The sequence below is a fragment of the Schistocerca americana genome, chromosome 7 (genome assembly GCF_021461395.2).
Source record: "Schistocerca americana isolate TAMUIC-IGC-003095 chromosome 7, iqSchAmer2.1, whole genome shotgun sequence".
NCBI classification, from domain to species: Eukaryota; Metazoa; Arthropoda; class Insecta; order Orthoptera; family Acrididae; genus Schistocerca; species Schistocerca americana.
The window spans coordinates 540,079,970-540,097,162 of NC_060125.1; the positions used below are offsets into that span (position 1 = coordinate 540,079,970).

At 37.7% G+C, this 17,193-nt stretch overlaps 1 protein-coding gene across 1 annotated transcript in view; it reads left to right on the forward strand.

Annotated features, from left to right (window-relative positions):
* Positions 1-17,193, forward strand: part of LOC124622114 (cyclic AMP response element-binding protein A-like) — a 679,969-nt gene that overhangs the window by 650,256 nt on the left and 12,520 nt on the right. The window contains exons 4-6 of the mRNA XM_047147722.1: positions 2,121-2,244; positions 5,021-5,238; positions 9,747-9,890. Of these exons, the coding sequence (XP_047003678.1) occupies positions 2,121-2,244; positions 5,021-5,238; positions 9,747-9,890 (486 nt within the window). The remainder of the gene's footprint in view (positions 1-2,120; positions 2,245-5,020; positions 5,239-9,746; positions 9,891-17,193) is intronic.

Here is a 17,193-nt window from a genome sequence, read left to right on the forward strand (position 1 = left end):
TTGCTCTTTCCACCACCTCAAGCATCAAATACAAATGTGTGGCATATGACTAACTGCTCACCCATTGTACCCCATTCTTTATAACTCCCTGCAGGCAGTAATTTTGCTAGCTGGACTGCTGGTGGCACTTCGGAACTCACAAGTGATTCCTTCCACTGATGTCATGTAATTTTTTACAATAACACTCCACAATGCTCAGCGGTCCCTGTTAGTCTGTCTGGTCTTAGTATGACTGTGGTTGTTCCTTTGGATTTCTGCTTCACAGTCACATCACCAGCAGTGGAATGTAGAAGAGTAAAATGACTCTGGTGTATTTGTTACTCATGTGACGTCACATTTGAAGTGGCTGAGCTTTCCTGACTCACCCATTCTTCTGTTGCTGCTTTTTTTATTGACAATGTAATAGCCTTCACATCTTGTGCCATATAGTGATCAATTCCTTGTTATGTAGTAGCATCTGTACACGTTTGATCAGCTAGTGTAAATGGAAGAGGGAGGGAGAATAAATTAAAGAAGGAAGTTATAAATGAACAATAGAAAGGAGGCAGAGGGAGGAATGAATGAATGTAGCAAACTACAAGTAAATGTATGAAGGAAACTAGGTACTTACTGTTAGTGTTCGTTTTCCATGGATCATAATTGTGACTTATCACTATGAAATGGAGCAAGTCAGTGTTATAATTACTGTACATCTTCTCAGTGGAAAATATGGCAACATACAGACCATTTATATAATTCCTTAACTTTTTCTATTTTTAAATATTTTTGAATTAATGAAGGCAGCACTGAATAAATGGTTAATAAGAATGAGAGGCTGAAGCTTAAGTGAATGCAACTATGATGAAATGAATGAATATACTGTGTGATCAAAAAGTCAGTACAAATTTGAAAACTGAATAAACCACGGAATAATGTAGATAGAGAGGTAAAAATTGACACACATGCTTGGAATGACATAGGGTTTTATTAGAACAAAAAAAACAAAGTTCACAAAATGTCTGACAGATGACGCTGGACAGCAAAACTGCTACCATGACAGGTGAGAGGTACGCTGATATGTTACAGAATCGCATCACCCCAGCCTGGCTGATAAACACCTGCTGGAACGTACGATGTTTATGCAGGATGGCGGTCCATCCCATATTGCTAGACACGTGAAAGATCTCTTGCTCGCGTCGTTTGGTGATGATCGTGTGCTCAGCCGCCACTTTTGTCATGCTTGGCCTCCCAGGTCCCAAGACCTCAGTCCGTGCGATTATCGGCTTTGGGGTTACCTGAAGTCGCAAGTGTATCATGATCGACCGACATCTCTAGGGATGCTGAAAGACAACATCCGACGCCAATGCATCATCATAACTCCGGACATGCTTTACAGTGCTGTTCACAACATTATTCCTCGACTACAGCTATTGTTGAGGAATGATGGTGGACATATTGAGCATTTCCTGTAAAGAACATCATCTTTGCTTTGTCTTACTTTGTTATGCTAATTATTGCTATTCTGATCAGATGAAGCGCCATCTGTCAGACATTTTTTGAACTTTTGTATTGTTTTGGTTCTAATAAAACCCTATGTCATTCCAAGCATGTGTGTCAATTTGTACCCCTCTATCTACATTATTCCATGATTTATTCAGTTTTCAAATTTATAATGACTTTTTGATCACCCGGTGTTAATGAATGAAGCTTGAATGAATAAAATTGGGATGAAAAGAATGAATGAGGGAGAGAGTTTATTCTATTCAAGGCTGCACTGTTAAGACTACTGAAAGAAAAATTTTACTTAGTTAACGGCAATTTCTGGAACAATTGCATTAATGTGTTGTGCAATTTGGAAGTGACTAGTGCATCTGTAATTTGCACACAAAAAACATCCAGTCTCTGAAGCTGAAAGAGCAATTAAAATTCATTTCATATTTCCAGAACAGACCTCTTTGAAGTGTTGATGGATGACACCATAGAAAATGTTGAGAGCATAGGGATATAAATGTGACTTTGGAAGCTGTGTGTGTGTGTGTGTGTGTGTGTGTGTGTGTGTGTGTGTGTGTGTGTGTGTGTGTGTGTGTGTGTGTGCTGACATTTTTGGAGTGTTGTCTGAAAGCTGGAGACTTTTGTTGCAGACAAGTGGTCAGCAAAGCGTCCTGAAGCAACCCACCATCCTGCTGGCGACACGCGGTACCATCTTCGCACAGCAGAAAATGGTCATACCAAAGCTCAACATCAAAGTTGAACCCAACACTTCAGGTGTGTTTGCGTGCATTTTGCGGTATCAATAATTTCCTCTTTATATCTCTTTTGTTGATATTCACATACTATGAAGGTACAAATATGCAGATTTGCAAATAATCCCCTGCTGTCACCCTTTAAATTTAATACTGTTAAAGTTTCTGTGTCTTTCTTTGGTAAAAATGTTAATAGAACAAAAATTTTATGATATATGTAGACAGACAGAAAAGAGACAATGAAATGTCTGGACAAACACCACCAAATTAACTTCTGGAGAAAATGTCTCATGCACTAAGCCCTCTGTGTAAGTATTCATATATGTATGGAGCATCTTGTTCTAAGTGATCTGTATGAATTCCTAGGATTGTGCTAGCCCCAGGAAATGGCTACAAAGTGCCACAATTTTGAAGTGATGTTTTTACACATTGCTTACACTGTAGCTCCACAAAGTTATTTTTTCCATTACAGGTGGCCACCATTACTGTCTTAACCACAGAGTGTTTCAATCCATTGTTTACATAGTCAGTCCACTGTCTGCATGTTTGTGACACATTGTCTTGACTAGTCAAAGCTGAATTTTGTTTCGTGGTTATGTTGTATGTATTAAAAAACCTCTTTCACAGGTACACGGTGACAATTATTGAACTATATGAAATAAAATCATCATAACATCTGAATGGTTTGCATTAGGATGTTCAAACTGCATGGTTGTCCACAGGGCATGATGGGAATTAGTATGGTTTGGTTTAACAATGAAGCCCACTATCATTTGGATGAGTTCGTCAATAAGTAAAATTGGCGCATTTGGGGAACTGAGAATCTGCATTTTGATATCAAGAAATCTGTTTGTTCTCAGCAGGTGACTGTGTGGTGTGCAATGTCGAGTCACAGAATTATTGGTGTGATATTCCTTGATGGCACGGTGACTACCAAATGGTACATGAAGGTTTTGGAAGATTATTTTATCCCCATTATCCAAAGTGACCCTGATTTCAACATGATGTGGTTCATGCAAGGCAGAACTCGCCCCCATCAAAGCAGGAGAGTGTTTGATGTCCTGGAGGAGCACTTTGAGGACCGCATTCTGGCTCAGGGGAGCCAGAGGCCACTGGCATGGGCCTCGATTATCCGCCATATTCTCCAGATCTGAACACATGTGACTCCTTTGGCGGGGCTATATCAAAGGCAAGGTGCACAGCAATAACCCTAAAACCATTTCTAAGCTGAAAACAGCCATTCAGGAGGTCATCAACAGCATCAATGTTCCAACACTTGAGCGGGTCATGCACAATTTCCCTGTTCGTCTGCGCCACATCATTGCCAATGATGGCAGACATATCAAACATGTAATAACCTAAATCTGAATATCTGTAGTCACGTTTACATGTTAAAAAAAGTGTGTAATGCTGTAGTTTGTAACTAATTTACATTTTTTTCATATAGTTCATTAACTGTCACCCTCTACATCCTGACAATAACTAAAAGTGAGGATCAAGGCCACTGTCTTCAGTTGCTACACTAGAGTTACAGATGACTATTTAGAATTGTGAGCTGGCACAATAGTAATGTTCTGCATATTTTATACATGTGAACTTAATTTTCACAATATCTGACCTGCTGCTTTTTATCAGTATGGAAAAAGTGTGGTTGATAATACTCAGACAACAAGTATGTCTAGTTGTTTGTGTGGTAAAAGTGAAAATCAACTTAGAATATCAATGTTGAAGTCACTATTTCATAATATACTGTATTTTTCTTTCATGTTAAATTGTTCTCTATTAATATTAATAGTTGTGTTACATACATGGACAATTGTTAGAAACCCTCAGTTTAAACGTGGTTTTAGCAGTGTCTGATCATATCTACGATCCTTGCATTATTTCAGTTTGCTGGGATTTATCATTGTGCACATCTTTGGACCTTGTCTGGCCAGTCTATTGCATTATAAATAACATTTAAGTTTCCTGAATAGAATTTCAAGGAATCAGAGGCATTTTCAAGATCACAGAATAAATCAAGAGGATAATTTTGCATTCTTATCCCTGCCAGGAATTGTGAGCTTTCTCTGGAGAGGAGGGGGGGGGGGGGGGGGGAGGCTACAGGCTGTCAGCAGGTTATGCCATAAAAATGAATCAGTAGTCTATTGTAGGACATTTTCTCAAAATTTGTTATAAGGACTAGAAGGAATGAAATGGATCTGTAATTAGAGGGGAATTACTTCATTTTTATGGACTGCATATTTAAGTTTTCCATAATTATTAGGTAGATGTGTTCTACCTGTTCGTGGCATATGAAAGTTTGTGCGAAATAGGGACTTAAACCTGGGTATCCCACCATCTCGAGTGGTCACCTTACCATCAGGCTATCCATGCAAACTGACCAAATTTCCAGATGTCACACTATCTACATCCTTATACTACAGTATTGAAAGTAAAAAGACTGTGGTATAGGGCTGTAGATAGCATGACATATGGAAATGTGGATCTGTCCAGGATGCATGCGTGGGTAGCCTAATGATAAGGTGACCACTCACAATAAAGAGGAAATCTGGGTTCGAGTCCTGGTCTGGTACAAATTTTCACATGTCACCAACAGGTAGAACATCCATACCTAATACTGCGGATGCCAAGTTATTCGCATTCAGCAAATTTATTTCAATCTAATTTTGAAACGGCGTCATTCTTGATCAATGTAAAAAAAGAGTCACTGACTCATTAGCTAGTGGTATTGATGATTTTCTGTATGTAGCATCACACAGAGATGAGAGTTGCTGACTTGGCCATTGCTCACACAGGTTTCACACTGCCACCGACACCACCGTCCTCAACCACTAGCGACAGTGAAGGCAACGCATCTCCAGGGCGCGAACCGACATCCCCAGGAGTAGGTGTAGCATGTGTGGGGGGCCGCGTGCAACGCTCCAGCTCTGGCTCAACCACTCAGCAGCCTCGCCTCCTGCTTGCTGCCCCTGGCAGGCAGCCCATCCAGACGCCACTCATCAGCAACCAGCCAGTAAGTGTACCAAGTGAAACAATACCAAATAATGCTTCTATATTAGCGCTTTCATATCCTTCACAAAACTGCAGTATAGAAAATGCCTGTCGTTATTTACATTCGTCCCCTGTAAAATATCAGAAAATACCTGTGTGAGGCTGTCCTCGGGAAAAACATCAGAAATTGGTGCACTTTCTGAAATATTTATAAATTATATACACAAACATTTCTTGGAAATGTCTACCTATTAGTGAAAATCATATCAAAATCTCTACAGTCACAGTCATCCTGAGATTAGCCCAGACATACAGACGGAACCATAACAGATGACTTCAATTTATATACCTGTGTGTATTGATAGATAAATTTTGTAAAGCATTATTAAAAGGAAAAAAAACACAAAATAAATTTATGTGGAGCAGATTGATGTTTCAGATTTCTCGGAAAAATTATGTGAAACTTAAGTGTGGCTACAAAGTTGACTGCATTGATAAGTGCTGTATGAGCTATCATTGATTGTAAACAGGAAATGAGAAGATTAGGGTGTAATGTTCCATTGAGACCAAGATTGTTCAGGAGGAAGGAGGTTACCATGGCTAAGATGTCATCTGGGTATTCATACCAAATTTTCAGTGGTGTTGAACCACAGTCATGCAGTAATTTTTAAGAGTGCAAACTGCCATTTCAATGTGTATAACTATATTTATCTACTGTACTATCTAGATTTCAGCTTTTATGCCATTATCAAGTACAATGCCAAAAGTTGTTAGACCATTATTACATCATATCTGTTAAGGCAGTCCAAAGCATGTAAACAAGACCACACATCACATGACATGACATAATAACAGTCTAACAACTTTTAGCATTGTAATTGATAATGGCATAAAAGCTGAAATCTAGATAGTACATAAGTGAAATATAGTAATACACCATCAAACGGCAGTTTACTCTTTTAAAAATCATAGCAAATTATTGGGGAGAACACTGTAAACTCCAGTTAGAGTCAAGCAATTGTGTCATTTCCCTTGGTGCAAGTATTGTTAGTACATGACAAAGTCATATCAGAGGGAAAAACTGAATGGATTCAGAAACATGATGATCTAATTTTGCTGTTTATCAGTACAAGAATATTACAGAATTTCTTAGTGAGTTTCCGTAAGGGCCCTTGGAAAAAAAATAAAAAAAATTACATTATTGCTGCAAGTGCTATTAGGCAACTTTGAAAAAGATTGTAAAACAGTTCTATTTCTCTCATCGTTTATCTCATAGAAGGATTGTGTGAATAAGGAAAGATACGTACATATGGAAGCATATAATGAAGTCAATCCATTACCTGCCCTCCCTCCATCCTCCTCACACTTCATTTGCGTGCAGAAAAGAAAAGGGAGGAAAAATATTGGTACAAAGTACCCTCATCCATATATTATATAATGGCTTATGTAGTATTTATGTAAAAGTAGATATTAAATACAACATCTGCAATGATGGAAAAATTATTATTTCAAGATTTTAAACATGGCTGCAGCAGCAACTGTTGAAATTCTTCGCGATAATGGATGACAGCCAACTGCTTTTGGCTGTCATCCATTATCGTGAAAAATTATTATACTCTTTTACAAATTCAGACAAAATGATTAAAAACACAATACATTTTATGCATAAAATATACAGTACCAGGTGTACACATTAAAAAATTATGTTTTGTGCTAGAAATATGCAGTGTCTTTTAAAATTACTGATATGCATGTTAGTCACCTACTTCATGACAACCATTTCATGGCCATTTACTCAGAAACAATGTTTCTCAGATAATACAATAATATAAGGGGATCATAAAATTTAAACAAAACTGTTGAAAGCTATTTGAATAATTAACTAATTGTATGATTGTCATTTGTGAACATGTGGGAGATGGTAATGACTTAATGAAGCATACAAAACTATAGTTATTCGTTTACTTTGGTGCAATTCTGTCATGACATGTACTGTAGCACTTTGACGGTAGGCAATGAAAATCTCGAACTCCATTTTGCTATACTTCACAATAGAAGCAAAAATGGTTCCTTAAAAAAATATATATAAACTCTTTGCCTTTACAAATGTCTGCTTGTGTCTGTGTATGTGTGGATGGATATCTGTGTGTGTGCGAGTGTATACCTGTCCTTTTTTCCCCCTAAGGTAAGTCTTTCCGCTCCCGGGATTGGAATGACTCCTTACCCTCTCCCTTAAAACCCACATCCTTTCGTCTTTCCCTCTCCTTCCCTCTTTCCTGACGAAGCAACCATTGGTTGCAAAAGCTAGAATTTTGTGTGTATGTATGTGTTTGTTTGTGTTTCTATTGACCTGCCAGCGCTTTCGTATGGTAAGTCACATCATCTTTGTTTTTAAATATTATATAAACTGATTCAGATAAAGTTCATACATGTGTAACAAGGTAGTAGAAGCCCAGTTATTGCCAGATCAGAGAAACCCAAACACTTTCAAATATATCTTTGATAATGGAGTTACTGGGTACTAAATTGTGAGGTTTTCAGTGACATATGGAGTTACGAGGTTTTCATCAACTTTCAGATAGCAAAAGTAACATCCATATCTCCATAGCTTCAGGACCTGATAAAATCCCTCTCAGATTCTATATTGAATTTGCAGCTGAGTTAGCCCCTCTTCTTACTCTAATCTATTGTAGGTCTCTCAAACAAAAAACTGTGCACATTAATTGGAAGAAAGCACAGGTAACACCCATCTACAAGAAGGGTGGTAGAAATGACCCACAAAACTACAGTCCAATATCTTTGACATTGATTTGTTGTATAATCTTAGAAAATATCCTGAGTTTAAACATAATGAGGTGTCGTGAACAGAACAACCTCCTCAATGCCAATCAGCATGGATTCTGAAAACATCGATGATGTGAAACCCAACTTGCACTTTTCTTACATGACATACTGAAAGCTTTAGATCAAGACAGTCAGGAACATGCAGTATTTCTTGATTTCTGAAAAGAATTTGACTCAGTACCACACCTACACTTACTGTCAACAAGTTAAATTTGTGACTGGACTGAGGACTTTTTGGTAGGGAGGACACAACATTTTACATTGGACAGAGAGTCATTGTCAGATGTAGGAGTAACTTCATGTGTGACCCAGGAAAGTGTGTTGGGTCCTTGCTGTTCATGTTGTATATTAATGACCTTGCAGACAATATTAATAGTAACTTCAGGCTTTTTGCAGATTATTACAGTAATCTATAATGAAGTACAGTCTCGAAGAAGCTGCATAAATATTCAATCAGAGATTGATAAGATTGTTCAAAGTGGTGCAAAGATTGGCTACTTGCTTTAAATATTCAGAAATGTAAAATAGTGCACTTCACAAAATTGAAAAACTTACTATCCTATGACTCTAATATCAATGAGTCACAGCTGGAATCGGCCAACTCATACAAATAGCTGTGTGCAACACTTTGCAGGGATATGAAATGGAATGATTGTATAGGCTCAGTTGTGGCTAAAGCAGGTGGTAGACTTCAGTTTATTGGCAAAATACTGGGGAAATGCAAGCAGTCTACGAAAGAGATTGTTGATAAAACACTCATGTGACCCATTCTAGAATATTCCTCAAGTGTGTGGGACCCATACCAAATAAGACTAGCAGGGGATATTAAACATACACAGAAAAGGGCAACACAAATGGTCACAAGTTTGTTTGACTCATTCAAAGTGTTACAGTGATGCTGAAGAAACTGAACTGGTAGACTCTTGAATATAGATGTAAACTAACTGGTGCAAGTCTTTCGATTTGATGCCACTTCGGCGACTTGCGCGTCGATGGGGATGAAATGATGATGATTAGGACAACACAACACCCAGTCCCTGAGTGGAGAAAATCTTCGACCCAGCCGGGAATTGAACCCGGGTCCTTAGGATTGACAGTCTGTCACGCTGAAAACTCAGCTACTGGGGGCGGACAACTATTCAGAGAAAGTCTACTAACAAAGTTTCAAGAACCAGCTTTAAATGATGACTCCCTATGTATCACTCACATAGGGATCATGAGGACAAGATCAGAATAATTGCAACAAGCACAGAAGCATTCAAACAATTCTTCTCATCCCCCACTCCATACATGAATTGAACAGGAAGAAATCCTAATAACTGGTGCAATGGAACATACCTCTCCCATGCACTTTGCTATGGTTTGCAGAGTATCTGTAGATGTAAATATATTAAGGCGTTATTCTTATGAATCATTTCATTTTTCTCTGGAATCATTCAGGTAAAACGCAAATTCTGTGGTACCTTAGAAACAGACTTTGTTGTGTGAAGGTGGTGATGATGATTTGGTCTCACCATTAAGTAATGCTAATGTAATGGTTAACATACAAGCAAACAGAATGTTGCACTTGGATAATGCTTAACTTTCCATGTTATAGGATTTCTGAGGGATAGTACTCTTTAGTTTTAAAAACAATTTGTAATCATTGTGAGAAAAAGCCTGATTCAAAAAATGTATCTCTTACAGAAAGGGTCAACAGGAATGTTGATACTGACAGAGGAAGAGAAGAGAACACTTCTGGCTGAAGGATACCCAATCCCAACAAGACTTCCACTCACAAAAGCTGAGGAAAAGTCCCTAAAGAAGATAAGGAGAAAAATCAAGAATAAGGTAATTACTGATGCAGCTGCAGTTTATTAACAGTCTGAACTATACTTACTCTCTTCTTACTACCTGAAAATATTTTTTATATCACTAAAGAATTTATATAATAATGCTTGCTTGTAGAAATATTCATGCAAAATGCACACTGTGTGATAAATGTTGAGCAATCATTGCCATACAAAAAGACACATTAAATTGCTTATAGATTTCTTTCAGCTACATCTTATTTAATTTGTCTTATCCTGATTATAAAATTTGAAATTGTACTATAGGTCCTTACAAACAACATTTAATGAAATATATATGTTATGACCATTTGATTTGTAAAAGAGAGTTAATATTTTTGTCAAAAAGTTTGAATTGTTGTAAATCCTTACCATTTACGTATTTATAAGTCTTACCTGATTTGTTTTCAACTTATTTGCAAATGACTCCAAAAACAATATATTTCTCTGGCATATGCTATTTTTTTTAATATGCAAAATGTTTCAAACAGCAAGGAGAACTTTGTTTATAGCTAAAATATCCTAATTGCTTGACAAGTCAGTTGTCAGACAATTTTTGAACTGGTAACAGTACCTTCACCATCACTGTCCATTCTCTAAACTATGGTATCTACTTTTTCATATTTATTTTGAGTTGAAGCTGAAAACAGCTCAATACCATACAAAACTTAGAAATTTGTACCTAAGTAAAAAACTAGAAATATAAGAGAGAGGAAACAAAGGCTCTGACTTTACTCAAAGCAATATATGTATATTGATTTCTGGAGCGTAGGGATTGCTCACTGACCTGGTACTCCTGCAACCCTTTATATGGTCAAAAAGTGATCACCATGAAACTCAAAGCAAAAGTATACTTAATGAAGGACATTACAAGAAACAATCAATGAGACATATATTAATTTGTGCAAACTGCAAAACTGAGGAAGTATGACTGAAATGAACGTTATACTGCTGATTGGGTTCATTACAGTACACAAATAACAAGTTCACAGAACTGTAAATAATGTCTCACTTGCAAAATTCAGTATGTTGTAGAGCACCTCCATGCTGCATTCAAAATCTGTAGGTGTTTCTTATCAATGTTGTTGAACTCCATAGATATTGTTTGATGAAAGATTGTTGATGGAGATCACAACCAGCCTCACATTTGAGGCTGTTTGTGGTGTTCCCACCCCCCACCTCCACCCACCCCACCCTCACCCTCACCCCCAGCAGTATCGAAGACTCTGTAAACATAACGGTATGGAATTGAAGAGAGCCTGAAAATATTCCTGATGAATCTTCCTCCATGCAATTTATATGTGACTCCACAGGGCACCAACAGTGGTTCTGAAAGGACTGTGATGGATAAATTGCTAACAAACCATGTTCCATTCCCATGCATGTACACACAGCCACGCAAGCCAAGGAAGTGGCAGTGCCCATCTTTCCTTGAAAAATAGGTGCACAATTCTTGTCACATGGAGTATGACTTTACCACAAAATATGGCATGTAGAGTTGCATGAAGGATGGACTGCACCTACTGCTCTAAACCAAAGTGAGCTAATAACAATCCTGTTGGAGGAACATCTGCAGCTGAGCATTATACCAAAGATTGAAAATACCAATACAGTTTAAAGTTCTTTTACTATTATCACACAACTAGTTTCGGGCTCTCATATGCCCATCTTCAGGTGTCGTAACTCGGTGCTGTGAACCCAACCATTGGCCTGAAAACCACTGATGTGGGTGTGCCAACTGTAAAAATTGTTAGTTCATCTAAACAGGTCATTCCAAAGGATTCAAATATGCTAAATCTCATGTTAGTAAATTGTCGAAGTGTCTGTAGCAAGATCACTGAGTTACTCTCTGAAATAAACAGCATTGTTGACAGGATCGATTGCGGACCTCTGGTACTGAGCCACCTGGAGGCTCTGAATCAGAGGCTCAAGACGGTTCTGTGACCATGCAGGCTGCAGGTTCCTCAACTTGCACCATAGGGGTTTCAGGTTCCGCTAAATAGGTCAGGTGTCCACTACACACAGGAGGTGGCTAGACGGGTATCAGGGGCTGTGTGGCATGGACTGGGCAGTGTTTTAGGTTAGACAGTCTCGGGAAAGATCAAAAGGGCTCCAGTCTCAAAGGGTACAGGGCAAAGAAATGACGAGAATCGACCAAGCAACAGTCGGTATTGTAGTTATAAATTGTCATAGCTGTGTTGGAAAAGTACCAGAGCTTGAAGCACTGATAGAAAGCACTGAAGCTGAAATCATTATAGGAACAGAAAGCTGGCTAAAGCCAGAGATAAATTCCGCCGAAATTTTTACAGAGGCGCAAACTGTGTTCAGAAAAGATAGGTTAAATAAAGTAGGTGGTGGTGTGTTTGTGTCTATTGGTAGTAGTTTATCTTGTAGTAAAGTTAAAATAGATATTTCCTGCGAATTACTATGGGCAGAGGTTATACTCAACAGCTGTACCAAAATAATAATTGGCTCCTTCTACCGACCCCCCAACTCAGCTGATATAATAGCTGAACGGTTCAAAGAAAGCTTGGATCTCATTTCAAATAAGTACCCCACTCATACAGCTATAATTCGTGGAGACTTCAGTCTACCCTCAATTTGTTGGTGAAAGTACATGTTCAAAGCCGGTGGTAGACAGAAAAAAATCTTATGAAATTGTACTAAATGCTTTCTCCGAGACTTGCTTTAAACAATTAGTTCATGAGCCCACACAAATTGTAAATGGTTGCAAAAAACACACTTGACCTCTTAGCCACAAATAATCCTGAACTAATAGAGAGCATAATCATAGATACAGGGATTAGTGAACACAAGGTCATTGTAGCGAGGCTCAAAACCATATCAACTAAAACCACTAAAAATATATTAAAAACAAAGATTCCATGACTTACCAAATGGGAAAGCGCTGGTAGATAGACACAATAAAAAAACACACAAACACACACAAAATTTCAAGCTTTCGCAACCAATGGTTGCTTCGTCAGGAAAGAGGGAAGGAGCGGGAAAGACGAAAGGATGTGGGTTTTAAGGGAGAGGGTAAGGAGTCATTCCAATCCCGGGAGTGGAAAGACTTACCTTAGGGGGAAAAAAGGATGGGTATACACTCGCGCACACACACACATATCCATCCACACATATACAGACACAAGCAGACATATTTGGCCTTTACTGGCTAAGTTTGACAGAAGCTTGAAATTTAGTGTGGATGTCAATGCGAGATGCTTTTAATAGTTTCCACAAGGAAACATTGTCTCAAAATATGGTAGAAAACCCGAAGAGATTCTGGTCATATGTAAAGTACACCAGTGGCAAAAACAGTCAATACCGTCACTGTGCAATAGCGATGGAGATGTTATCGATGATGGTGTCACTAAAGCGGAGTTACTAAATACAGTTTTCCATAATTCCTTCTCAAAAGAAGACGAAGTAAATATTCCAGAATTCAAAACCAGAACAGCTGTTAGCATGAGTGACATAACAGTAGATATCTTAGGTGTTGCGAAACAACTCAAATCATTTAAGAAGGGCAAATCTTCCAGTCCAGATGGTATACCAATCAGGTTCCTTTCAGAGTATGCAGATACAATAGTGCATTTCTTAGCAATCATATACAACCGCTCACTTTCCTAAAGACTGGAAAGTAGCACAGGTCACACCAATATTCAAGAAAGTAAATAGGAGTAACCCACTGAATTACAGACCCATATCACTGTCCTCAAATTGCAGTAGGATTTTGGAGCACATACTGTACTCGAACATTATGAATCACATTGAAGGAAATGACTTATTGATACATAAGCAACACGGATTCTGAAAATATCATTCTTGTGCAATGCAGCTAGCTCTTTATTCCCATGAAGTAATGAGTGCTGTCTACAAGGGATCTCAAATCGATTCCATATTCCTGGATTTCCAGATGGCTTTTGATACCGTTCAATTCAATTCAATTTATTAGCATCCTTGTAGTACATCATCGAAATGATATAGGACTTGTCAATAAACATTGCAATTTAAAATACATATACATGAAAATTTGTAATTGAATTTACATGTCACTTAGACATTACAATTTTAATAGAACTTTTAGAACATTAACATAAAAATACACAAGTAGGATAACAACGTACAAAAAAAAAAAAAGTTACTGATTCTCACATCAAAGATTATTTACATTCTTACATTAACAGTTTCACACTTTCATAGAAACAGCAAGTATTTAAATGTGAGCAATTACACATATTTAGTATGTCAGGGAAATATTAACTGCGCTTTTATTGTCAACGATTCACAAACTCTTCAATACTGTAAAAACTATTGCTTAATAACATGTTTTTTAATTCTCTTTTAAATACGTACAGTTTTGGTATTATTTTTAGTTCTTTGGGGAGAGCACTGTAGAGGATTTTGGGTTGGTATAGTACACTTTTGTGATACATAGCTGTTTTATGAATTTCTCTGTGGAAATCATTCCTATTCCTTGTTTCGTAGTTGTGAAATTCTCTGTTTAATGTAGAAAATTCCTCGTGTTCTTTTAAGAAACATATGCTTTCATATATGTATAAAGATGGTAGTGTCATGATTTTTAATTCTTTGAAAGCTTGCCTACAAGAGTCTCTATATCCTATACCTTTTATTATTCTGACTGCCTTCTTTTGTAGTCTAAATGAGTGTTTTGTTAGACTGATGTTCCCCCAAAACTGTACGCCGTATCTTAATAAACTGTGCATGAATGAGAAATAAACACATAACACTGTTTTAATATTACATGAGCTTTTAAGTTCCTCACAAGTGGCTATTAATCATATTGCATGCATATTGAGTACCATCTCAGTTGTGTGACTGGATTCATGATTTCCTCTCAGAGAGGTCACAGTTCGTGGTGATAGACGGTAAATCATCTAGTAGAACAGAAGTGATATCTGGCAATTCCGCAAGGTAGTGTCATAGGCCCTCTGCTGTTCCTGATTTACATAAATGATCTAGGTGATAATCTGAGCAGCCCCCTTAGATTGTTTGCAGATGACACTATAATTTACCATCTAGTAAAACCATCAGATGATCAATTCCAATTACAAAATGATCTAGAGAGAATTTCTGTAGGGTGCGAAAAGTGGCAATTGGCACTAAACAAAGAAAAGGGTGAGGTCATCCACATGGGTACTAAAAGAAATCCAAAAAATTTTGGGTATACGATAAATTGCAGAAATGTAAGGGCTGTCAATTTGACTAAATACCTAGGAATTACAGTTACAAGTAACTTAAACTGGAAAGACCACATAGATAATATTGTGGGGAGGGCAAAACAAAGACTGCGATTTGTTGGCAGAACACTTAGAAGATGCGACAAACCCACTAAAAAGACAGCCTGCATTACACTTGTCCATCCTCTGCTGGAATATTTTCGTGCAATAGGGGTGAGAGTGTCAGTGATATGATACGCGAGTTGGGTTGGCAGTCACTGAAACAAAGGCAGTTTTCTTTGCAGTGAGATCTATTTATGAAATTTCAATCACCAAATTTCTCTTCCAAATGCAAAAATATTTTGTTGACACCCACCTATGTAGGGAGAAAAGATCATCACAATAAAATAATAGAAATCAGAACTCAAATGGAAAGATTTAGATGTTCCTTTTTCCCACGCACCATTCGAGAGTGGAATGGTAGAGAAGTAGTATGAAAATGGTTCAATGAACCCTCTGCCAGGCACTTAAGTGTGAATTGCAGAGCAACCATGAAGATGTAGATGTAGAATGCCAGTATTGTATTAGGTATTGAAAACTGGTTGAAACCAGACATAAATAACAGTGAAATTTTGAACTCGGATTGGACAATATTTAGGAAGGGTAGGACTGATGCTATGGGAGGTGGTGCGTTCATTGCAGTTAAAAGCTGTTTAAATGAAATTGAGATCGATACTGGGCCGGTCTGCAAAATAGTCTGGATAAAGTTGTCAATCAGACAAGGAGTGACCATTCTATTAGGATGTTTGTATAGACCACCAGCATCTGCAACAAACATCACAGAACGTTTCAGGGAAAGTACATAGGAAATAAATATCCAAATTATCCATAGTTACAGGTGAAGACTTTAATCTGGCGTCCATTGACTGGGAAAATTACGCATTTATCACAGGGGGCAGAAGCAAAGACACATGTGAAGTTATTTTAGGAGCACTCTAAACATACAACCTTGAGCAATTGGTTAGAAAACCAACTTGAGATGGGAACATATTAGATATCTCGGCAACAAACAGACATGATCTTTTTGACGAAGTTAATCTAGAAGAAGGTATTAGCGACCATAACATCATTGTGGCTTCTATGTCAGTGGAAGTTGCAAAACAAAAAACAAAGAAACTGCATAGAGTTTTCTTGTTTGGAAAGTAAATAAAAGTGTCATTAATGAATATCTTCATAGTCAGTTCCAAGCATTCACCATGGGACACAAAGATATTGAGCACCTTTGGTCAGAATTTGAAGGTATTGTCCACCACATGCTAGAGAAATATGTGCGTAGCAAAAATGTAGGGGAGAGAACAGATCCACCTTGCTGAGAAAGCAGAGAATTTTACGCAGTCATTTTAAATGTAGTCACTGGTCTGCTGACAAAGAGAAATTATGCAAAATGAAAGCAGCTGTCAAAAGGTCAATGAAGATTCTTTTAACAAGTTTGAAAGCAATATTTTATCTGCAGATTATAAAAATAAACCCAAAAAATTTTGGTCATACGTAAAATCTATGAACACTACAAATAATTCAATACCTCCTCTTGCTGATAGTATGGGTAATGTAAAGGATGATGGTAAACAGAAGGGCAAAATTCGAAATCTAGCTTTTAAAAACTCATTTATAGTCGAGGATTGCAGCACCTTTCCCCCTTTCAATTATCGAAGAAATGCAAGGATGGCTGACATAGTGTTTAGTGTATCTAGGATTGTAAAACAGTTAAGATCCTTAGATGCCAGGAAGGCACCTGGCCCAGACAGTATCCCCATAAGATTTTATGTTGACTATGCTACAAATATAGCACCATTCTTAACCATCATCTATCAGAGATCATTGGAACAGCAGAAGGTTCCACAGGACTGGGAGATGGCCCAGGTCATAGCAATCTATAAAAAGGCTAGAAAATCGGATGCACATAATTACCGGCCAATTTTACGGACATCAATTTGTTGTAGAATCATGGAACATATTCTGTGTTCAGGCATAATGACCTTTCTAGACTCTGAGAAGCACATCTGCAGGAACCAGCATGGTTTTAGGAAACAGCAGTCATGCAAGACACAGCTGGCCCTCTTT